This window comes from Panulirus ornatus, chromosome 49 (assembly GCF_036320965.1).
Source record: "Panulirus ornatus isolate Po-2019 chromosome 49, ASM3632096v1, whole genome shotgun sequence".
Taxonomy (NCBI): Eukaryota; Metazoa; Arthropoda; class Malacostraca; order Decapoda; family Palinuridae; genus Panulirus; species Panulirus ornatus.
The window spans coordinates 4,651,452-4,673,254 of NC_092272.1; the positions used below are offsets into that span (position 1 = coordinate 4,651,452).

The window sequence follows — 21,803 nt, forward strand, 5'->3', positions numbered from 1 at the left end:
GTCAAAGGGCAGGTCATCATAAGGTCGTATCTTCGTGGGCAAGGGGTTAGAAATACTGCATAAGACGTGTTAGGATTCGTCTTAGAATTTTGATCGCCCATTTACTATCAAGAACTCGGTTTTACTTGTGATTTATTTATTGTAATTGTTATTCTGGTTTAAGTGTTGCAATTCTGGTTTAACATTGTCTTATGGACACATTTATTGTTAAATTTGGTCATTAGTTCAGGGGTGTTATTGTTTTATCTTTTAGATATTGAAGCAGAAATGTTGTAAGAGCATTTGATAATTGTAAGTAGATTTCTGCATTTTTTTTTATAGATACCAGCAAGTTTGATATTATAAGTGTGTAGGCTTCAGTGGGGTATGTGTTAGGGTGTCGACAGAGGTATATTAGATGCAAGGCTTCGAAATTCTTCAAATCTGTCTTGGCAGCCATCATAGGGATGGTTGGGGCTTGCTAGGGAAAATGTGTGACCATGTTCTAGGAGCCATCATAGGACTACTAGGACTTGGGGGTTTTATGATCACGTCCTAGGAACCATCCTAAGACTGCTAGGACTTCGAAGTTTTTGTAACCTTCCCTAAGAAACTATACTAAGGCTGCTAGGACTTGCTGAGGGTTTTGTGACCACGTCCTAGGAAGAGTCCTAGGGCATGGTCTGCCCAGCCAAGGTAAGATTCACCGCCCCAGACGGATTGCTGAGGTTGACCCCATGTTTTATTTCCAGCTGCTTGGTGGTCGGAGGAACAGGACGTCCTGGGAAGCGAAGAGGGCGTCGCCCCACTCATGCCTCGACCCCAGGCCCTCACAGCCGACCAGCAGGTACCAGCTGAACCCACGTGAGTACCACCTGCCCTCAAGTTCCCTGCACCAGCTGCCCCGTCTTGTCTAGACATAAGGTTGTGTACTCCCGTTTTCTGTCACGCTATCCCTACTTGCCTCCCCCTCACGAGCTTTTAAGTACTTTATGAAGACCGCTTTCTGTGTCGTCTGTCGGCACTGACGTGTCAGTGCGTTTGGGGTGTTGGTGATGTCCTGAGACCTGAACCAAGGCTCTTAGACCGGCCACCATCGCCTTTAATCCGGATATCAGGGCCTGTAATCCGGATTTTATAAGGTATAACGGGATCATATGCGGATTCCGTCCGGTATGACTTGAGGTGATGGCAATTAGGAGTGACGATCTTGTGGTCGTCGGCCACACCAGCCGAGGGATGTTCCATCACGAATTATGCAGGGTGACGTCTTCGCTCGAGTGTGGTCAACACCGTGACACAAGCAAGACCTCCCCCTCCCTCATCCTCCTCTCCCTAGCCGCGCCTCCTCCTCCCTCCTGTCGCACATCTGAAAATGAATAATCACTTTTCCCCTGAGTTAGGGAGAGAGAGAGAGAGAGAGAGAGAGAGAATACCGTCGCCGTAATCAGGTTAAGAGGAGAGCTAACTTGCCCGACGAAAAGTTTTGGGTGCCTTCCTTCCTGCCTTCCCTTTAGTCATGTTGTTGTTGTTGGTCCTCTCCACGGCCGCCCGGGCCAAAGAACTGTGGCCAACTTTCTCGAAGTCGAACTTAACCGGTGGGGGAGGCTTTTAGAGTACAAACCCTCGGTTTTTTTTTGTTTTGTTTTTTTTTTTGTTATATTTTGACCTTGCAAGCCGCAAAGTTTGACCTCTTGGGTCAAAACGCGTTGACCCCGAACTCCCTTCACCCCCCCCGTAGATGGTCTTGCCGACCCCACACTTGCGGATGGGGTCGATGGGCTTGGATGTCCCCGCCCCGAGACTGAAGGGCGGGACGAGGGGGACATGGCCCAGTGTCGTCGCTTTTACCAGAGCGAAGTGCCGAGCGGCGGCTGGAGGGGTGGAAGCCTCGTCATTGTAATCTACGGTGACAGCCACGATGATAGGAGTGGTGGAGGATGCGTTGACGACAGGGAGGAGGTTCCTGTGGGATGCGACGGGGCGTGGGAGGACCCCGGTAGCAGGAGTGATCACTAGGACTCGTGGGTCCTGATGGCTGAGTGTCATTTTGTTTCCCCTTACGTAAAGGGATAAGGAAGGGGCTGGACAGGGAAGGTATAGACGTAAAGGGATAAGGAAGGGGCTGGACAGGGAAGGTATAGACGGGGAAAGGGAGATACAGTGTGGGGATGTGTGATGTAAGTGTTCCTGTTGTGTTTGGCCATGGGAAGATAGAAGGTGGCCATGGGGAGAAAGAAAATAGCTATGGGGGGCATAGAAGGTGGCCGTGGGGAGATAGGTGGCCATGAGGAGGTAGGAGGTGACCTTGGGAAAAGAGGGTGGCCATGGAGAGGTATAGAAGGTGGCCATGAGGAGGTAGAAGGTGGCCATGAGGAGGTAGAAGGTAGCCATGAGGAGGTAGAAGGTGGCCATGAGGAGGTAGAAGGTGGCCATGAGGAGGTAGAAGGTGGCCATGGGGACATATAGATGGTCGGAAGCCATTATCACAAGCTTATAGCGCCACCATCATTTTCTAACATCATGAGCATAAGCGTAACGCTTAAATGTCTCACATCAGATTTTTTTTTTTTTTTCTCCCTGTCTTGGGCAGGACAGCGCACCGACATCCAGACTTTTCGGCAGACATGAGAACAGACAGATGCAGACAGACGCTCCGCTGGGGTTTTTTGGGGAGGGAAAATAATAACAACTAGGATGCTAGATCTTCGTGTGGGAGAGAGTGGTCATACATACTGCATTGTGAGGCTGGTCGAGGGAAGGGCCCTGGCGAGGGAAGACCCCCCCCACCCCCATATATCCTAAGGAAGATGCCACGCCCCTGTGCCGCGGGCCCTGCACTCCACTCCCACGCACGGAGACCCTTGCAGCGTGGGCCAACTCTCGTGTTGTGTGGCACGGACGACGAGTGATCACGGGGAGACTCTGTACGAGCATGATTCCCCTGACTGTTTGACATGATAGCTAATTAGTTATAGTTAATTTGAGGCTCATTAGGCTGTTGGGTGTTGCGCGGAGAGCGAGATTAATCACTGACGTAAGGATTACCAGAAATGGTTACGTCTGCGACGTTTCAGTTGTCGCAGTAAGAACACGACATCGGAATTACTTGGAGGGAAGGGTTTCATGGTGATGGTCAAGTTAACAACGGTTGGTTTTGTTCGCCTCGTTACAGATGGGATGCGAAGGTTGCCCAAGTTCGAAAGTTTGATGTCGCCGGGGCAGAAGTTGAGTTCCATATGGGTTTAAAGATGTTGATGGTTCTGGCTGGCTCAGTGGTAAAGATGTTGGTGGTTCTTGCTGGCTCATTGGTAAAGATGTTGATGGTTCTGGCTGGCTCAGTGGTAAAGATGTTGGTGGTTCTGGCTGGCTCAATGGTAAAGATGTTGATGGTTCTGGCTGGCTCAATGGTAAAGATGTTGATGGTTCTGGCTGGCTCAATGGTAAAGATGTTGATGGTTCTGGCTGGCTCATTGGTGCTTCGTGATTGTTATCTTTTTTTTTAATTAAACTCAGAATTATGATGTAATTTTCCCTGACGTCCAACTTCACACGAACCGAGAAGAAAATAGGTTGAAGCGAGCGACTTAGGAAACCCTGTAGAACATCATTGAACAGCAGTGGCCCAGTGGACCTCCATTCGCCAATCTCGAGACTTAGAAAAACTCAAGAAATTTAATAACGAATTGAGTTGGAATTACGTAAACACATTTTTTCGTGTCCGGCATCTTGAATTGGTGTAAAATTTGGTTGGCCTAGTGATGTGTTGACAGTCTCAAAAAAAAAAAAGAACGCGTCGAAACTTGGACACGGGGGTTGATTAGGAATTGGCTCGCGGTGAATGCACGGGTGTGGAGGGCGGTGCCCTTGGGAACAAGGATGGTCAGGTCGTCTCGTAGGTAAACGTATATTGCTCTCGCAGCGTCCCCACACTCCCCCCCCCCCTGTTGCCATTTCGTTATACGATTTACGTAACGACAAGAGATGAGAGAAGAGTTCTTGCTTCAGATGGAATTACCGGAGCTTCGAGTGCGACTGTTTTGAAGAGTTGCAAAGATTTTGGAATGGAAAATTGGAAAGGCGTTCCAGTAAGACGTAAGGGAGGCAGGAAGCGATGGAAGACCTCAGACTTGAGGTGGAAGATACGAGTGCTCAACTGCAGGTTGGTGGATGAGAGGCTGAATTTTTGGTGGAATGTGGAGGAGTAGAGGAGGGGGGCCATGGTTCTCGTTAGCGGGGAGTGGAGGAAAGGATGTAGTAAGCTGGTGTGTGTGTGTCATTGAAAGTGAAATATATTGATTATTAAAGTTTATGACAAATGCATCATTTATGTTTCTTAATGTGAGGCCAAATATGGCCAGACAGACATTGAAATTCGCCAAATTTTAGATTAGAATTGGCCAAACGAAATTGCATATTTGGCTACAATACAGAGGTAAAACTTAACGTCAGTTGGTACGAATTTATTGGTAAAGTTTTCCCGGATTATAATCGAATGTATAGTATAGATCTGTTTATTTTAGGATGTCTTAACTTGGGGTTGAAAAATAGAGCAGATCCCACACAGGATGTTACTGGCTGTTGGTTGGTCGAGGCATGTGTCCTGTCTCCGCCCCTTTTTTTCCCTTTCTCCAATCAGCATCGAGGAAGAGGTCCGAACTCAGACTGTAATATGTGGGGGGATGTGCATTGCGTCACAGGAAACTTGTTCGTAGATCAGCCGTTACAGTATAAACACAAACATGTTTTGAACGTTTTGGGTTGATGATAAACCTTGAGTGGATTAACGCCTTCACCTGACCACGATGAACTGTGTATTTTGCACCGTGTGGAATACATGGTCTGCTCCTGATTTGCTGGGTAATTGACTGTGTGTGAAGTGTGGTTAGATTTGTTTAGTATCTTAATTTGGGAGGTTAGGTTATAGATTTTTTTTCGAGGTTAGGTTGTGTGTTTGGGGGTTAGATTGTCGTACATTAAGTGGTTGTACTTAGAAGTTGATTCATCGAATCATACAGGTTCATTTGAGGGGTTCATGTTACCCTGTGGTAGAAATTAAGGTCCGTTGCTAAGGGTTGAATTGCATCGTGGTGCAGACAATGGAAGGCGTTTTCAGCAGCTGAAGGAAGATTGGAGATGATGGTGGTGGCGGTTCTGGTGTGGGATGCAGGATCTGAAGTTCTTTGAGTCGACGGCAATTGTTGGAGGAAACGAGGAAGGCCGACTGCTGGAGGACGAACCTTGAGGGAGGAAAGTGTTGAAGAAATGAAAGAAGTTGATATTGTAAAAATTGACTGGGGAAGGCAGGTGTTGGAGATTGAACACATGTTGGAGGGGTTGGGAGTGTTGGAGGGATTAATATTCATTGCTTTCGATGGTGTGGAGACATCTGGATGCTGTTTCGTTGTTGGAGAGTAAGGCCACGAGATAGTGCTGGAGATGCAGGAGGGTTACGTGTTACTACTGGTGGTAGAGGAAGGGTGTGAGTTGGAGAGGGTATAGCAACGTGTCAAAGTGTTGAGACGCTAAGGGCGATACAGAAGACAAGAATTATACTCCGTTGTAGCAGATGAAGTAGCGTTAGAGGTGGGTGGTGTTTTGTTGGAGGAGAGATGGAGTATTGTTGTAGATGGTGTTAGAGGGTGATGGAGTAGTACTGGAGGAGATAACAGTGAAGCTATTTAGTGTTGGAAGAGATAGGTGGTGTTGGAGTAATGTTAGAGGGTGTTGGTGTAAGTAGGTGGTGGTGTTGTAGGAGGCACGCTGTGGTGTAGTGTTGTGAGGAGCTGAATGGTGATGGCGCCGTCCCAGGAGGCCTGGTTTCCATGGCGACTGGCAGCTGCGATGCACCATTTCCTGCGGCCTCTTGGCGCCAGCCTGGCCCCTCCCTCCCTCCCCGAGTGAGTTCCCCCTCTCTCTCTCTCTCTCTCTGTCTCCCCTCAACCCCCTCCCTAACTCCTCCTCATTTCCCGCCCTCCACCCAAACAATCTCCCACCCCCATCTCCATAGAACTTAGACTCAACCGAGGCGTCGCTAAGCCTTTGCCGCAGACTTCCGAACCTCCGCCACCTGCCTTGCCCCTCACCTTCCTTGCATCATTCGTCCCCCCCTCCCTCTCCCTCCCGTTCCTCTGGCGCGCCGACCCATCTCCTCCCCTCTCCCTCCCTCCCGCCCAAATTGTGACTCCAGGCCTGGCGCCAGCTGCGGCTGAACCACTTTGGACGACAGCCGAGGTCACGTCTCCCGCCGCGGGCCAGGGATGCGGACGCCGCCACCGATTCCAGTAATGTTCACGTGTAGAGGTACTCGTAAGACTTCTGAAAAACATCCCGAGGGCAGTAGCGCCGGGAAATGGGGCATATTATCGTCCGCGAAAGCAATGAAAGATTATTATTATTGATATCATTATTATCGAAACACTGGGCTGTTCTCTGCATCTCACACATAAACATTAAAAATCTAGGAAGGCGGTTTCACATTGGAAAATTTACTTGTTTTTTTTTTTCTTGTTTCTTGTACCTCCAGGATATTTGATTTGTGAGCAATTGACTAATCTTTCATTTTTCTTTCTCCGTTCACGGATATTGGTGCCCGTCTTAAGGTCGAGCTTCAGAAAAAATAAATTGAGATAAAACTTCATGTGACAATACACCAGCACCTCAGGCTCAGCTTAATGTAGTAGTGTAATGAATCCCAGAGTCTGGTTGCGGAAGGAAAGAAGTCGACGTTGGATTATTGAACACTCGAGGTGCAAACTCGCTCAGTAACTGTGTGATGGGTTGGGTTCCTCGTTAGACCCAGAGGAGGAGGTGGTAGTGGTATGCACTCAGCCACCTCTGATTAACAGAAGGCTTACATAGAAGTTCTCTGTGGAAACTGACTCATGAGAATTAAGGAAAGAGTAAATGAGAAAAAGGGATATTGGTTATCTGCACAGAAGAGAACTTGATGTTTATTTTACGTAGATCACCCCAAGCCAGTATTATCTTAACCTTATTAGGAAAATTGTTTACCATTGTGCGACTCCTTGCAGACTTTTGTAAAAGGTAGAATGATGGTAGTGAAATTTGAAAAATATGTGTGATTCATGAATCATAAGTTATTGGAAGGTGTCTTGGTTAATGAACTACATAGATCTTTATCGAGGTGGCCAGACTCCTTGACATAACGGGTTTTCAGTCACCATCAGAGAATTCTACAGGTCGTGATGAATGGGTTTCATAGAACCTAATCAGGTTTTTGGTTTATGATCCGACTATCTCTTGGTAGGCTATGTTACTCAACAAACTAAGAACGTATATTAAACGTGTTGGAATGTATAGAAACATATTGGTAACCAAATGAGAATATTCATTATTCTCATTTGGTTACCAAGATGTTTCTTAAACATGCATGTTTAGAAAGGGATGTGTACGATTGTTTATGGGAAAGAGTTTTGAATACCAGAGGAAATTGGAGCAGGGTTGGATACGAAGGAAGAGGTGTCCATTTCATCCCTCCCTCTCAGGAAACGTTAGCATACAATGCAAATCAGGAGAGTCCTGCTGAGTCATTGTTGTCTTGAAATGTTGATCACCCGTCCTGTGTTATGTGTCAGCCATTACCTCATATCACTTTTCAGCTGTGTTGTTGGCAGACGTTGCCAAGTCCATTGACTTTCGCATCTCGCCAAGATCCTCATATTGTTGTTGCCAAGGCCATGGAAGCAGTCTGACTTTAATCTGAAAATCAGTTTTTTTTTTCTCTATCATTGAGCAAGATTGAAGTGTATTTGCAATCCCATTCGTGATGTCAAACTAGAATCAAATGCTGGTCTAAACTGCCTTATATCTACATTTTACCAGAATGGTTGGGCTAGCACATAGTACTTATTACTATGTTTGACTGACAACCATCAAGCCAGGAAGCATTTAGAAACCTAAGAATCTTAAAGGCAAGGTGGAATTCAGTGGGATATTCATTAGGTGTGACAAATCAGTGCTAAGTACATGTAAATAAGAGTGCAGAGCTTCGTGGCAAGAAGTCATAGTCAAAGAATTGTACATAGAGGAACTAGGGGGAAGTAAACAAAACATAAAAGCAAGGGAATGGAGGGTAGACAGATTTTGAAATAATATTGTTTTTTTATTGTTTATTTTACTTTGTCGCTGTCTCCCGCGTTAGCGAAGTAGCGCAAGAAACAGACGAAAGAATAGCCTAACATGCATATACATACACGTCCACACACGCACTTATACATACCTGTACATTTCGACGTATACATATATATACATACACAGACATATACAGATACACACACGTACATAATTTATGCTTGTTGCCTTTATTCATCTTCGTCGCCACCCCGCCACACATGAAATGAACCCCCCCCCCCCCCCCCCCCCCGCACACGCGCGAGGTAGCGCCAGGAAAAGACCACAAAGGCCATATTCGTTCACACTCAGTCTCTAGCTGTCATGTGTAATGCACCGAAACCACAGCTTCCTTTCCACATCCAGGCTCCACAAAACTTTCCATGGTTTACCCCAGACGCTTCACAAGCCCTGGTTCAATCCATTGACACATCGACCTAGTTATACCACATTGTTCCAATTCATTCTACTCCTTGCAAGCCATTCACCCTCCTGCATGTTCAGGCCCCAGTTGCTCAAAATCTTTTTCACTCCATCCTTCCACCTCCAGTTTGGTCTCCCACTTCTCATTCCCCTCACCTCTGACACATATACCCTCTGTCAATCTTTCCTCACTCATTCTCTCCATGTGACCAAACCATTTCAAAACACCCTCTTCTGTTCTCTCAACCACACTCTTTTTATTGCCACACATCTCTCTTACCCTTTCATTACTTAGTCAATCAAACCACCTCACACCACATTTGTTCTCAAAGATCTCATTTCCAACACATCTACCCTCCTCCGCACAACCCTATCTATAACACACGCCTTGCAACCATATAACATTGTTGGAACCACTATTCCTTCAAACATACATGCTTTCCAAGATAATGTTCTCGCCTCCCACACATTTTTAATGCTCCCAGAACTTTCGGCCCCCTGTGACTCACTTCCGCTTCCATTGTTCCATCCGCTGCCAAATCCACTCCCAAATATCTAAAACACTTTACTTCCTCCAGTTTTTCTCCATTCAAACTTACCTCCCAGTTGACTTGTCCCTCAACCCTACTGTACCTAATAGCCTTGCTCTTATTCACATTTACTCTCAGCTTTCTTCTTTCACACACTTTACCAAACTCAGTCACCAGCTTCTGCAGTTTCTCACCCGAATCAGCCACCAGCGCTGTATCATCAGCAAACAACAACTGACTCACTTCCCAAGCCCTTTCATCCACAACAGACCACATACTTGCCCCTCTCTCCTAAACTCTTGCATTCACCTCCCTATCAACCCCATCCATAAACAAATTAAACAACCATGGAGACATCACGCACCCCTGCCGCAAACTGACATATACTGAGAACCAGTCACTTTCCTCTCTTCCTACTTGTACACATGCCTTACATCCTCGATGAAAACTTTTCACTGCTTCTAGCAACTTGCCGCCCTCACCATATATTCTTAATACCTTCCACAGAGCATCTCTATCAACTCTATCATATACGTTCTCCAGATCCATAAATGCTGCATACAAATCCATTTGTTTTTCTAAGTATTTCTCACTTACATTCTTCAAAGCAAATGCCTGATCCACACATCCTCTACCACTTCTGATACCACACTGCTCTTCCCCAATCTGTTGCTCTGTACATGCCTTCACCCTCTTGATCACTACCCTCTCATATAATTTCGCAGGAATACCCAACAAACTTATACCTCTGTAATTTGAACACTCACCTTTATCCCCTTTGCCTTTGTACAGTGGCACTATGCATGCATTCCGCCAATCCCGAGGCACTTCACCATGAACCATACATACATTAAATATCCTTACCAACCAATCAACAACACAGTCACCCCCTTTTTTGATAAATTCCTCTGCAATACTATCCAAACCCGCCATCTTGTCGGCTTTCATCTTCTGCAAAGCTTTCACTACCTCTTCTCTGTTTACCAAATCATTCTCCCTGACCCTCTCACCTTACACACCACCTCAACCAAAACACCCTATATCTGCCACTCTATCACCTAACACATTCATAAACCTTCAAAATACTCACTTCATCTCCTTCTCCCATCACCACTACTTGTTATTACCTCCCCATTAACCTCCTTCACCGATGTTCCCATTTGTTCTCTTGTCTTACACACTTTATTTACCTCCTTCCAAAATATCTTTTTATTCAAAAATTTACTGATATCCTAACTTTAATGCCATTTGAACCAAATGGCATCAAAGTTAGGATATTCAAGATCTACCAGGCATGATTTTGGTGTCTGTACTACAATAAATGTATTAATAGGGATTTAAAATTTAATTACTTGATTACTGGTTAGAAAGAAATATGGTGAATTTTGGAGTCTGTTATGTGCTAGTTTTCACATGGAATTTCACATACAGGTACATGAAGGGAAACTGGAGTAGCTGCAGTGTCTCCTGTGGTGAGGGAATGAGGACCCGCAGTGTCACATGCAAGATCTTCTTGGAATTCTCTCGCACTGTGGCTGAGCTTCCAGATAGCCAATGCCCCACCGTCAAGCCACCTCACACACAGCGCTGCGTTCTCCCTCCCTGCTCACATGCCATGATTAAGTGAGATCCTTACTCTCCTATAACCCCAGAACAGTCCTTAGTGCTCCCACAAACAGGACAGTCACTCCATTTGTACTCTCATGACAAAGTTTCACATGCTTCCTGCTCTTTTGGTCAGAATTCCTTCCCCATCCTGTACCAAACTAACCTCCTTTTTCTGTGTTTTTGTCTCTTACACCATAGGTCCTTGATGTGAACCATCTGTCTCTTCATTCACCATCCCTTGCCTCACTTCACTAGATAGTGTCTTCCTTTTATTCTGTTAAAAGGGAACAGCCCTTTCTAATTCATTCTTGAGAACTTATTAGTTTCTTTCTGTCAAGTACGCTTCATGTTCATTATTCACATTATTCCTTCCATTCCTGTTTCCAGGAACTGGACTCTTCATCTTTTCCTCCTTTTTCTGATAACCATGATGGGCTACCCTTCTTATTCTTTACTCCCTTGACAGTTATTTTCTTATTCATTACTGAGATAATCCCTTTCACCCTCTCTGTTTTTCTCTTGCCTCCCATGACTAGGATTTTTCTTTCCCTTATTCTCTGCTCCACTGAGTGTGAGATTTTCTCTCTCCCATTATATTTCCAGGTACATGATAATTAGAAAATTATTACCAGCTTTCATTAAGAAGACAGCCTCTCTCTCCCACCCTTTTCATATGAATAGGACTATCTGTCCCCAGCTCCATACTCCCTTGAACAATGCATCCCCTCCCTGCCTCCCACCTTCCCTCCATCTTTACTTCCATGAAGAGGACAGTGTCCCACCTGCTATACTCCCATGAACGGGACAGTCCCTCCCTCCCTTCATAATCTCATTACTAGGTCAGTCTAATCCCAGTGCTAGTTACAAGAGAGATATTCAGCTAGATAATAATATAGTACATTTTATCTTTGAAATAGTTATGTTCGAATATGAATTGCTGTTCAATTAGATAATCATTTCTGTTTATAACAAAATGTATTATATACTTCAAATTTTTGAAATTAATGCAACACATACATTTCAGACATGAATATCCTGCTGGTGAGGCCAGTGATGCAGCACAGGAACCTCCCATTGTGAGTTTAGAAGACGCCCATGATGATGATTCAAATATTGACCACAAAATCCATGAGACACCTTTCCTACCAAGATTAGTGAATGAAGATTTGGATTCAGGAGGGGGCAAGAATTATGATCATGATTCTGATTTACCAGTTCCTCAGGCTCAGGCTTACAATGAACCTCATCCAGGTCTTCATTCATATGAGGCACCAGGTGATCTTCGACCTCCAAGTGATCCCTTGCTTCTTTATACTGGTGAGATTGATGCCCATGACCAGTATGACTCTTATGAAGTGAACCATGGCAAATCTCCCAATTCACAACATTCTGAGATGAACTCCATAGAAATTAACATGGGTGGTGATGACAAAGAATATCCTGGATCTTACCACATCACCGAGGTGTCCAAAATTGACCATATCTACAAGTGGACCACTTTAGGCTTTGGTCCCTGTAGTGCATCTTGTCTTGGTAAGAATTTTCTTCTTTTTTTTTTTTAATGTAGACAACAGGGGCCACTGAGGCCCTAATCTAGCCATTACACATGACATCTTGTGTTTGGGTGTGAGTGGATGTGGCCTCTCTTCATCTGTTTCCTCACACTACCTCACTGACACAAGGGGTGGCAGTGCTGTTTCCTGTGGGGTTGGGTAGCATTGGGAATAGATGAAGGCGGGCAAGTATGAATATGTACATGTGCATATTATATATATTATTTTTATTATTATTATACTTAATCGTTGTTTCCCTCATCAGCAAGGTAGTACTAGGAAACAGATGAAGAACAGGCCATCCACTCATATACACATACATATATACATAAACGCCCATACACGCACATATACATATCAACATATACAAATATATACATTTTATTTTTTATTTTATTTTGCTTTGTTGCTGTCTCCCGCGTTAGCGAGGTAGCGCAAGGAAACAGACGAAAGAATGGCCCAACCCACCCACATACACATGTATATACATACACGTCCCCACATGCAAATATACATACCTATACATCTCAACGTATACATATATATACACACACAGACATATACATATATACACATGTACATAATTCATACTGTCTGCCTTTGTTAATTCCCATCGCCACCCCTGCCACACATGAAATAACAACCCCCTCCCCCCTCATGTGTGCGAGGTAGCGCTAGGAAAAGACGATAAAGCCTACATTCGTTCACACTCAGTCTCTAGCTGTCATGTAATAATGCACTGAAACCACAGCTCCCTTTCCACATCCAGGCCCCACAGAACTTTCCATGGTTTACCCCAGACGCTTCACATGCCCTGATTCAATCCATTGACAGCACATCGACCCCGGTATACCACATCGTTCCAATTCACTATATTCCTTGCACGCCTTTCACCCTCCTGCATGTTCAGGCCCCGATCACTCAAATCTGTTTCACTCCATACTTCCACCTCCAATTTGGTCTCCCACTTCTCCTCATTCCCTCCACCTTTGACACATATATCCTCTTTGTCAATCTCTCCTCACTCATTCTCTCCATGTGACCAAACCATTTCAAAACACTCTCTTCTGCTCTCTCAGCCACACTCTTTTTATTACCACACATCTCTCTTACCCTTACATTACTTACTCGATCAAACCACCTTACACCACATATTGTCCTCAAACATCTCATTTCCAGCACATCCACCCTCCTGCGCACAACTCTATCCATACCCCACGCCTCGCAACCATACAACACTGTTGGAACCACTATTCCTTCAAACATACCCATTTTTGCTTTCCAAGATAAAGTTCTCGACTTCCACACATTCTTCAACGCCTCCAGAATTTTGCCCCCTCCCCCACCCTATGACTCACTTCCGCTTCCATGGTTCCATCTACTGCCAAATCCACTCCCAGATATCTAAAACACTTCACTTCCTCCAGTTTTTCTCCATTCAAACTTACCTCCAAATTGACTTGACCCTCAACCCCACTGTACCTAATAGCCTTGCTCTTATTCACATTTACTCTCAACTTTCTTATTTCATACACTTTACCAAACTCAGTCACCAGCTTCTGCAGTTTCTCACATGAATCAGCCACTAGCGCTGTATATCAGCGAACAATAACTGACTCACTTCCCAAGCTCTCTCATCCACAACAGACTGCATACTTGCCCCTCTTTCCAAAACTCTTGCATTCACCTCCCTAACAACCCCATCCATATACAAATTAAACAACCATGGAGGCATCACACACCCCTGCCGCAAACCTACATTCACTGAGAACCAATCACTTTCCTCTCTTTCTACATGTACACATGCCTTACATCCTCGATAAAAACTTTTCACTGCTTCTAACAACTTGCCTCCCACACCATATATTCTTAATACCTTACACAGAGCATCTCTATCAACTTTATCATATGCCTTCTCCAGATCCATAAATGCTACATATTATACTTATTATTATATATTATACTTAACAGCTGTTTCCTGTGTCAGTGAGGTAGCGCAAGGAAACAGACAAAGAATGGCCCAAATATACATGCTTATACATATGCACTTACTCATACCTGTGTATGTGCATATATGTACATACATGTATGTATATATATATATGTATGTGAGTGGATGGGTCTTCTATTTCCTGGAGTTATCTCTCTAACATGGAAAATAGCGATCAAGTATAATATTTCTTTTTTTTTTTGACACTTTGCCATTTCCCTTGTTAGCAAGGTAGCATTCCAGAAGAACCCCTCACTTGGCCTCCTTCTCTGTTCCTTCATTGGGAATAGTAAAACTGAAGGGGAGGATTTCTAGCACCCCACTCCTTCCCCATTTATTTGCCTTCTACAACATGCAGGGAATGTGTGGGAAGTATTCTTTCTCCCCTAGCCTGAACCATGTAACCATTTTATTGACTGACCACTAAGGGTGGATGAACAGCTGGGTTGACTGTGGACCAGTTGCTGCAACCAGGATTCGAACCTCCGTGCTTTACCCTCGGTGTCCTGCGAATGTGTCAGTCAGGAATGCTAACTTCTACACCATGGAAGTCCATAGTCTTAGAATTCATTTAGAATATTGTTAATTGAATCAAATCTGGGTATAGGGGAGAAAGAATACTTCCCATGTATTCCCTGCGTGTCGTAGAAGGCGACTAAAAGGGGAGGGAGCGGGGGGCTGGAAATCCTCCCCCTCTCGTCTTTTTTTTTAATTTTCCAAAAGATGGAACAGAGAAGGGGGCCAAGTGAGGATATTCCCTCAAAGGCTCAGTTCTCTGTTCTTAACTCTACCTTGCTAATGCAGGAAATGGCAAATAGTTTGAAAGAAAAAAGAATTAAATCTAGTGGCTTTCAACATTATGCTATACAGTTCTTAGGGATATTACTATTCTTCAAAATCATAACACAATGTATTTAGCCCTTTCATTATGGCCCCCATTTAAATTGTCTTCCACAAATAGCAGAATGTGCACACAATATTCAATATCGAATGTTTTTGGGCCTCTGAAACAAAGCACTCTATAGATGTTTAAAGCTTGACACGAAGCTAAATCCTTTCAATCTTAACTCCTTCACACAGTGACCTTAGTGGATGAGATTGAGTCTTTTTATGATATACAGGAAACCCTTGATTAATAAAAAACTACTTTTCCCATATACACAGTTTTATGAATTGGGGTTTCATTTTCAAGGAAAAGATGAGAAACATAATTTGTGGAGAAACACGGCCAAAGACCTTTCCAAATTGTTCTAAAAACAGTAATAGCATTTTTTTTCCCAAACACGTTCTGATCATGACCTACCCAGATCTTTGTAGACTTGTCTTTTGAAGGCAGAAGGATTTTCAGAGGAAGAAGGTATCTTAATGGTCAACATTAGGATGGCTGGTCTCCATAAAGAAACCATAAAAAACATCTGCCAAGCACACGTCAGGGGTCCAAGCATTGATGATGGGAACACATGCAAGCAGCTAACAAAGAGTATTGACCAGTATAAGACCTTTGGAACAGGTAGATGGCATTGAATCAAGATGGATAGGGGGTACGGTTGTAGAGAGGTGATGCTTGATAAATCTCGTGTTTAGCAGGTACAACATGCATTGGGCATCTGCACACAGTTTGGGAACTGCCCTTTAAGGGTTGAAACCAACCTTAGCATCTAAGAAGTAATTTACAGTTTACTGTGCAATCTTAACTGTTTTCTAATTTAGTATGGAATCTCTTGGAATTCTGTCCTTACACCTGTTAGTTTTTGTTCAAGTATCAGTGCCATCTCACTTACAGTGAACCAACCATTCAAGCCACTTGTTTCCCTCTTCATATCCCTATTCACCTCAGGTCTTCTTAGCCGTCACTCAGTGAGGAAACCAACATTTTTACCATTGAATACTTAAAATTCGGTTATTAACCGTTTCTTATTAATGACAATATTCAGTTCTTTGTCAGTACTCAAGTGTCAGCATGTACGGCATTCTCTACAGATAATTGCATTCCAAGGTAAACTATGAATTAGTCTTCCTTAAATCACCTCATGTACAAACTTGCTGTAAACATTTCAGAAAATTTGGCTTTCTTTTCTTTGTTTATCTCCAAATTACATTTCCAGGGCTAACCCTTTATGAATGCTAGTTACATTCACATGAGATGCTTTCCCCACATTTGGGAGTGCATCCCATCTTCTTCAGCCCTTGTTGACAAAATCAGCTGCCTTACCAACATGTCCACAGATTACGTTTCTTGCATAACACCTAAATTGTTTGAAGCCAGACGTGCTATATACAACACCAGTTCTACTCACCAGAATACTGCTAAAAACCCACATATGCAAGTATCATCTCTTTAGCTTTTACTGACAGTCATATATATATTTAGTAATTTTATCTCTATAGGTGGAGTACAGGAGTCAGAAGTACATTGCATCAGAATCTCAGATAAGGAACTGGTAAAGCCAAAGCTGTGTAGTACGCAAGATAGGCCAGACATCATCACACGAACCTGCAATGACCAGCCCTGCCCTCCACGATGGAATATTTCAGAGTTTGGAGAATGCAGTAAACCATGTGGTGGAGGAACACAGGTACTCATTAATTTGAAATAAGGAACAAAAAAATATGATTGGTATTTTGGTATCTTAAATATTCATATGATTAGATAACATTGTCAGAAAAGGTAACTTCAGTTTATCTAAGAATGATGATGCAGACAGTTTTTATTATTACTGAAGTTTTGTTTAGGAAGATAGCAAATCAGTGCCAGGAAATTGGGCACCATATCCTTTACAAAAGGGCTGGGACTGGGGACTCCAGGTGTGTATAAATTATTGTCAAAAGCATACATCCTCTCTTTGCAGATAGGCATTAAGTTAATGATAATGATGAAAAGTATTTGATGAGATCGTAGAGTTGAAGTTAATGTCAGGACGTAAATCCACCATTAATATTGCTTGTCATGTGTGAGATTTGTTATCATGCAAGGCTCATGAGATAGGCAAGATAAATATGAGAGCTGTAGTACAGGGATTCCTGAGTTTTTGTTCATAATGCATTCATACCTCAAATTTGTATTGAAAAAGCATAAATTGAAGATTCTTTCCTATAAATGAAATGTTATTCATATTAAAGATGTGTAGTTGGTAGGCATATTACCAGTACTACCAGCCTGGGTATCAGGAGGGTCAGTGACTGCTGTGTAGTGAACCAGTTTTCAGTGGTTGTCAAGTTAAGCTTCTTTGACACAGGTAGCTATCTTTTCTCTCTGCTTCACCCACACGTGGACTGCTGGCATTCTGTGCACAAATATACAATCTTTCTTTGTCACATGTAACACTTGAACACTAAAAACATAACTCATTCTTCCTAACTCCAGATTTCTTTTTGGTGAGTGCTGTGTGTTAGCCATGCCTTTTGGTAAAATGGTAGGAGTAACAGATAGAAGTGGTAGTCAGGAACATTAGACAAGCATTAGGTAGAAGTAGTAGTTACGAACATTAGTTGAAAGCATTAGGTAAAGGTAGTAGACACATTAGGTAATAGACGAACATTAGTTGAAAGCATTAGGTAAAGGTAGTAGACACACTAGGTAGCACTAGAGTTGCCCTCTGCCAGTGACCTGTTAAAGAGTGAGGCATGAAGGCTAAGAAATGGCACTGGAGTTCTCCTGTTTTGGAGACTTGCTGTTGCCACCCCCACAAGGGAGTTCCCAAAGGGAACAGATGTTGAACAGAAATAAAGACATACATACAGGCTAATGGAAACAAAAGAATATATGATTTATCTACCAAGGTTTATCTATGGTGAAGAGGTGAAGTTATCATCGTGGTAGACAATATAGCATGTAGTTTTGGGGGAGTGGACCAGTGGAGGGTTAATGGTAGGTATATAAACATGGGGTGAGGGGTGGCAGATGTCACTATTTCATTGTGATTTTCACTCATTTGTTCTTTACATCGAAATGAAAGCATTAATGAATATATGCTTTGGTTGAACAGTGGTGAAGAGCTGAAGTTAACATCTTGGTGGTAGACCAGGCAGATTGTTTAGTTTGTAGTAGTGGGAAATGGGACAAATGGAGGGATAGTGGTTGGTACATAAACTTGCGGTGAGGATAGGCAGATGTAATCACTAACACTTTCACTACGACCTATCTGTGTCTCTGACACCCATTTCATCTGGGAACTCCCATCAAGGGGATGACCATGACAAAGAGTGATGTTAAATATATAGCAGATATTGGTGTGCTAATGAGGGGATCATTCAGGAGAATTTTTTTTAATGAGTGCCATCAACAAGATTAGACCAAAAAATACAAAGATCTCTACACACATATCAACCCAGTGGTGTACATTTGATTGAGGCACGAATAAGTAATTTTCAGTCATGAATGTGGGATATTCATTTGTTTCAGTGACGATCAGTGCCATAAACTCCTGATCCTAGAAAGTAGAAGTTATGTTTCCATAGCCTCATCACCATAAGGCGAATCATTAGTAACACCACATTCCTACACCTCAAGACCATGGATATCTGGTCGAAAGTCTGTACTTTCAGACCGCAGGGAGACAGCGTGGCATTACATGGTAGCTGTTGGTCTCCTCACCCTCTTTGTCTCCACTTCCTTCACTTACTTCTGTCACCGCCTCCTCCATTGCATATCATTCACAGTTAGAATCATAATCCCAGGTCTCAGACTTCGTTGATGATGAATCAACCCATTTTTATCAAATATCATCAGTAAAAACTTAAAGGGGGGCCAAAATTTTGGTAGACTAATTTGTTTAGCTGGTGGGCAAGCCTGAATAAGTGAGCTAGGTTGCAGGTTACATATGTTTACTGGAACTCCCATCACAAATAGAAGCACAGTGTCTGTGTAGGTTAATTGTTGTCCTTATTACTACTTGAATAATCTTTTTCAAGCTTTAACTTCAAGGTATGTCTTTTCTTTGCACTAAGTTCACTGCATCCACTTCCTGTACTGCACAAAGTTGATGGTTCAAGGTTATTTGGACATGGAGACAAACACACTTCCTCCAAGACTTTTATGTCTGTACTGAGCTTTGCAAATGAAGTCTGGTTATGTGGGATTGTTTTAGGGGGGACCTATGTGCTTGTGGAGGACAACTTGTGAATACAACATTAGGTGCTGTTTAAAAACTTTCAAAATTTTGGTAGCTTGCTGGCACATTGCAGCCTTCATTATCGGCCTGTGTACTGACTTGTCACAGCACAAGGGTTAAAGTAGTTTCCAGGGCTATTTGCCACATGAAAAAAATGTAAACATGAAAACTGCAATGCATACATGAAAAAGAATTCAAATTTTGTTACTGGTATTAAATCAGCGCAGTATAAATAGAATGAGCATGAATCAAGGAATGTTTGTGCAAATAAAATGACAGTCTTAAGATGATGGAACATGAGTTTGTGTAAGTTTGTGTAATATAAATATTGATAAGTATTATCCTGGTCAGACACGAGAGGTGAAGTGCATCCATGAGGTAACTAGAGGAGGGACCAATACTGTAGAAGTTCCTGATAACCTTTGTCCACAACCACCACATCGTAGGCAACAGCACTGCAATTTTATGGACTGTCCACCTGAGTGGGTACCAGGACGGTGGTCAAAGGTAAATGGTACTGTGTGCTGTTTTTCTTTAGTGTAATTGCATTGCATTTCTTGTTTATAGTGTGATAAAAAGTTCAGGCTAGGAAACTTCTTGAAATACATATTTACATGTTGATCACTGAGTTCACAATTCATTCACATGTGATTTACTCATTTAGTGTTCAGCTCCATGTGGTGGAGGAATAAAAAGACGAGAGGTGAAGTGCCAGCAGACTATGGCACAAGGGCAGATAGAAGAAAGACTTAGTAGAGATTGCCCTTCTCACCAGCCACGTACCTTCAGGAAGTGCAACCGAAGAGAATGCCAGGGAGAGGAAGAATCAAGAAATTCTGTCATTAAGTCACAGGTGTACCAAAACTACGTCCAGAGTAAATTTATGAAGAAGTTTACACTAAAGGTAGGTGAAGTAATTATAGTGAAATAGATTTTGAGCTATTGGGGCCTGAACATGCAGGAGGGTGAAAGGCGTGCACAGAATAGAGTGAATTGGAACGATGTGGTATACTGGGGTTGATGTGCCGTCAGTGGACTGAACCATGGCATGTGAAACGTCCAGGGTAAACCATGGAAAGGTCTGTGGTGCCTGGATGTAGATATGGAGCTGTGGTTTCGGCGTGTAAAACATGATGGCTAAAGGATAGATGTGAATGGATATGGCCTCTCTTCATATGTTTCCTGGTGCTACCTCCCTGTCATGGGGGTGGTCATGCTGTTTCCTGTGAAATCATACTTCAGTAGGAGTTCATATAATTTTATTTAACATGTAATTTTTCTCTACATTTGACATAACATGTTTCATGGAGACATTCCATCTTATCTGGTGCCAGTAATTAATAATGTTATTTAAATCCCATCACAATAGAAGTACCATCTGGTGTCTCCCATCATAGACAACACACTGGCCTAACCATCAATTAAAGGGAGAGGGGTGTGCTATGTGGTTAAGGGGGATTGCATAGTGGGGTTTGCCCATGCTATCTAGATGTGTATAGGACAAATTTCTTTCTTATGTATTCCCTGCGTGTTGTAAAAGGTGACTAAATAGGGAGGGGGACTGGAAATCCTTCCCTCCAGTTTTGACTTTCCCAAAAGGAGGAACAGAGGAGGCCTGAGGATTGGCTGAATGCATGCATAGTGCCATTGTGCAAAGGCAAAGGGGATAAGGTGAGTGTTCAAATTACAGAGGTATAAGTTAGTTGAGTATTCCTGGGAAATTATACGGGAGGGTATTGATTGAGAGGGTGAAGGCGTGTACAGAGCATCAGATTGGGGAAGAGTAGTGTGGTTTCAGAAGTGGTAGAGGATGTGTGGATCAGGCATTTGCTTTGAAGTATGTATGTGAGAAATTCTTAGAAAAACAAATGGATTTGTATGTAGCATTTATGGATCTGGAGAAGGCAGTTGATAGAGATGCTCTGTGGAAGGTATTAAGAATATATGGTGTGGGAGGCAAGTTGTTAGAAGCAGTGAAAAGTTTTTATCGAGGATGTAAGGCATGTGTACGTGTAGGAAGAGAGGATGGTGATTGGTTCTCAGTGAATGTAGGTTTGCGACAGGAGTGTGTGATGTCTCCATGGTTGTTTAATTTGTTTATGGATGGGGTTGTTAGGGAGGTGAATGCAAGAGGTTTGGAGAGGGGCAAGTATGCAGTCTGTTGTGGATGAGAGGGCTTGGGAAGTGAGTCAGTTGTTGTTCGCTGGTGATACAGCGCGGTGGCTGATTCATGTGAGAAACTGCAGAAGCTGGTGACTGAGTTTGGTAAAGTGTGTGAAAGAAGAAAGCTGAGAGTAAATGTGAATAAGAGCAAGGTTATTAGGTACAGTAGGGTTGAGGGACAAGTCAACTGGGAGGTAAGTTTGAATGGAGAAAAACTGGAGGAAGTGAAGTGTTTTAGATATCTGGGAGTGGATTTGCTAGCTGATGGAACCATGGAAGTGGAAGTGAGTCACAGGGTGGGGGAGGGGGCGAA

At 43.2% G+C, this 21,803-nt stretch overlaps 1 protein-coding gene across 12 annotated transcripts in view; it reads left to right on the forward strand.

Moving 5' to 3' along the window:
* The window catches only part of nolo (no long nerve cord), a 372,128-nt gene that overhangs the window by 290,606 nt on the left and 59,719 nt on the right, over window positions 1–21,803 (forward strand). For all 12 annotated transcript variants that reach the window (XM_071690856.1, XM_071690859.1, XM_071690862.1 and 9 more), the window contains 6 exons: window positions 732–843; window positions 10,497–10,688; window positions 11,698–12,206; window positions 16,605–16,792; window positions 19,679–19,834; window positions 19,992–20,231. In XM_071690856.1, coding sequence (XP_071546957.1) covers window positions 732–843; window positions 10,497–10,688; window positions 11,698–12,206; window positions 16,605–16,792; window positions 19,679–19,834; window positions 19,992–20,231 — 1,397 coding nt within the window. The remainder of the gene's footprint in view (window positions 1–731; window positions 844–10,496; window positions 10,689–11,697; window positions 12,207–16,604; window positions 16,793–19,678; window positions 19,835–19,991; window positions 20,232–21,803) is intronic.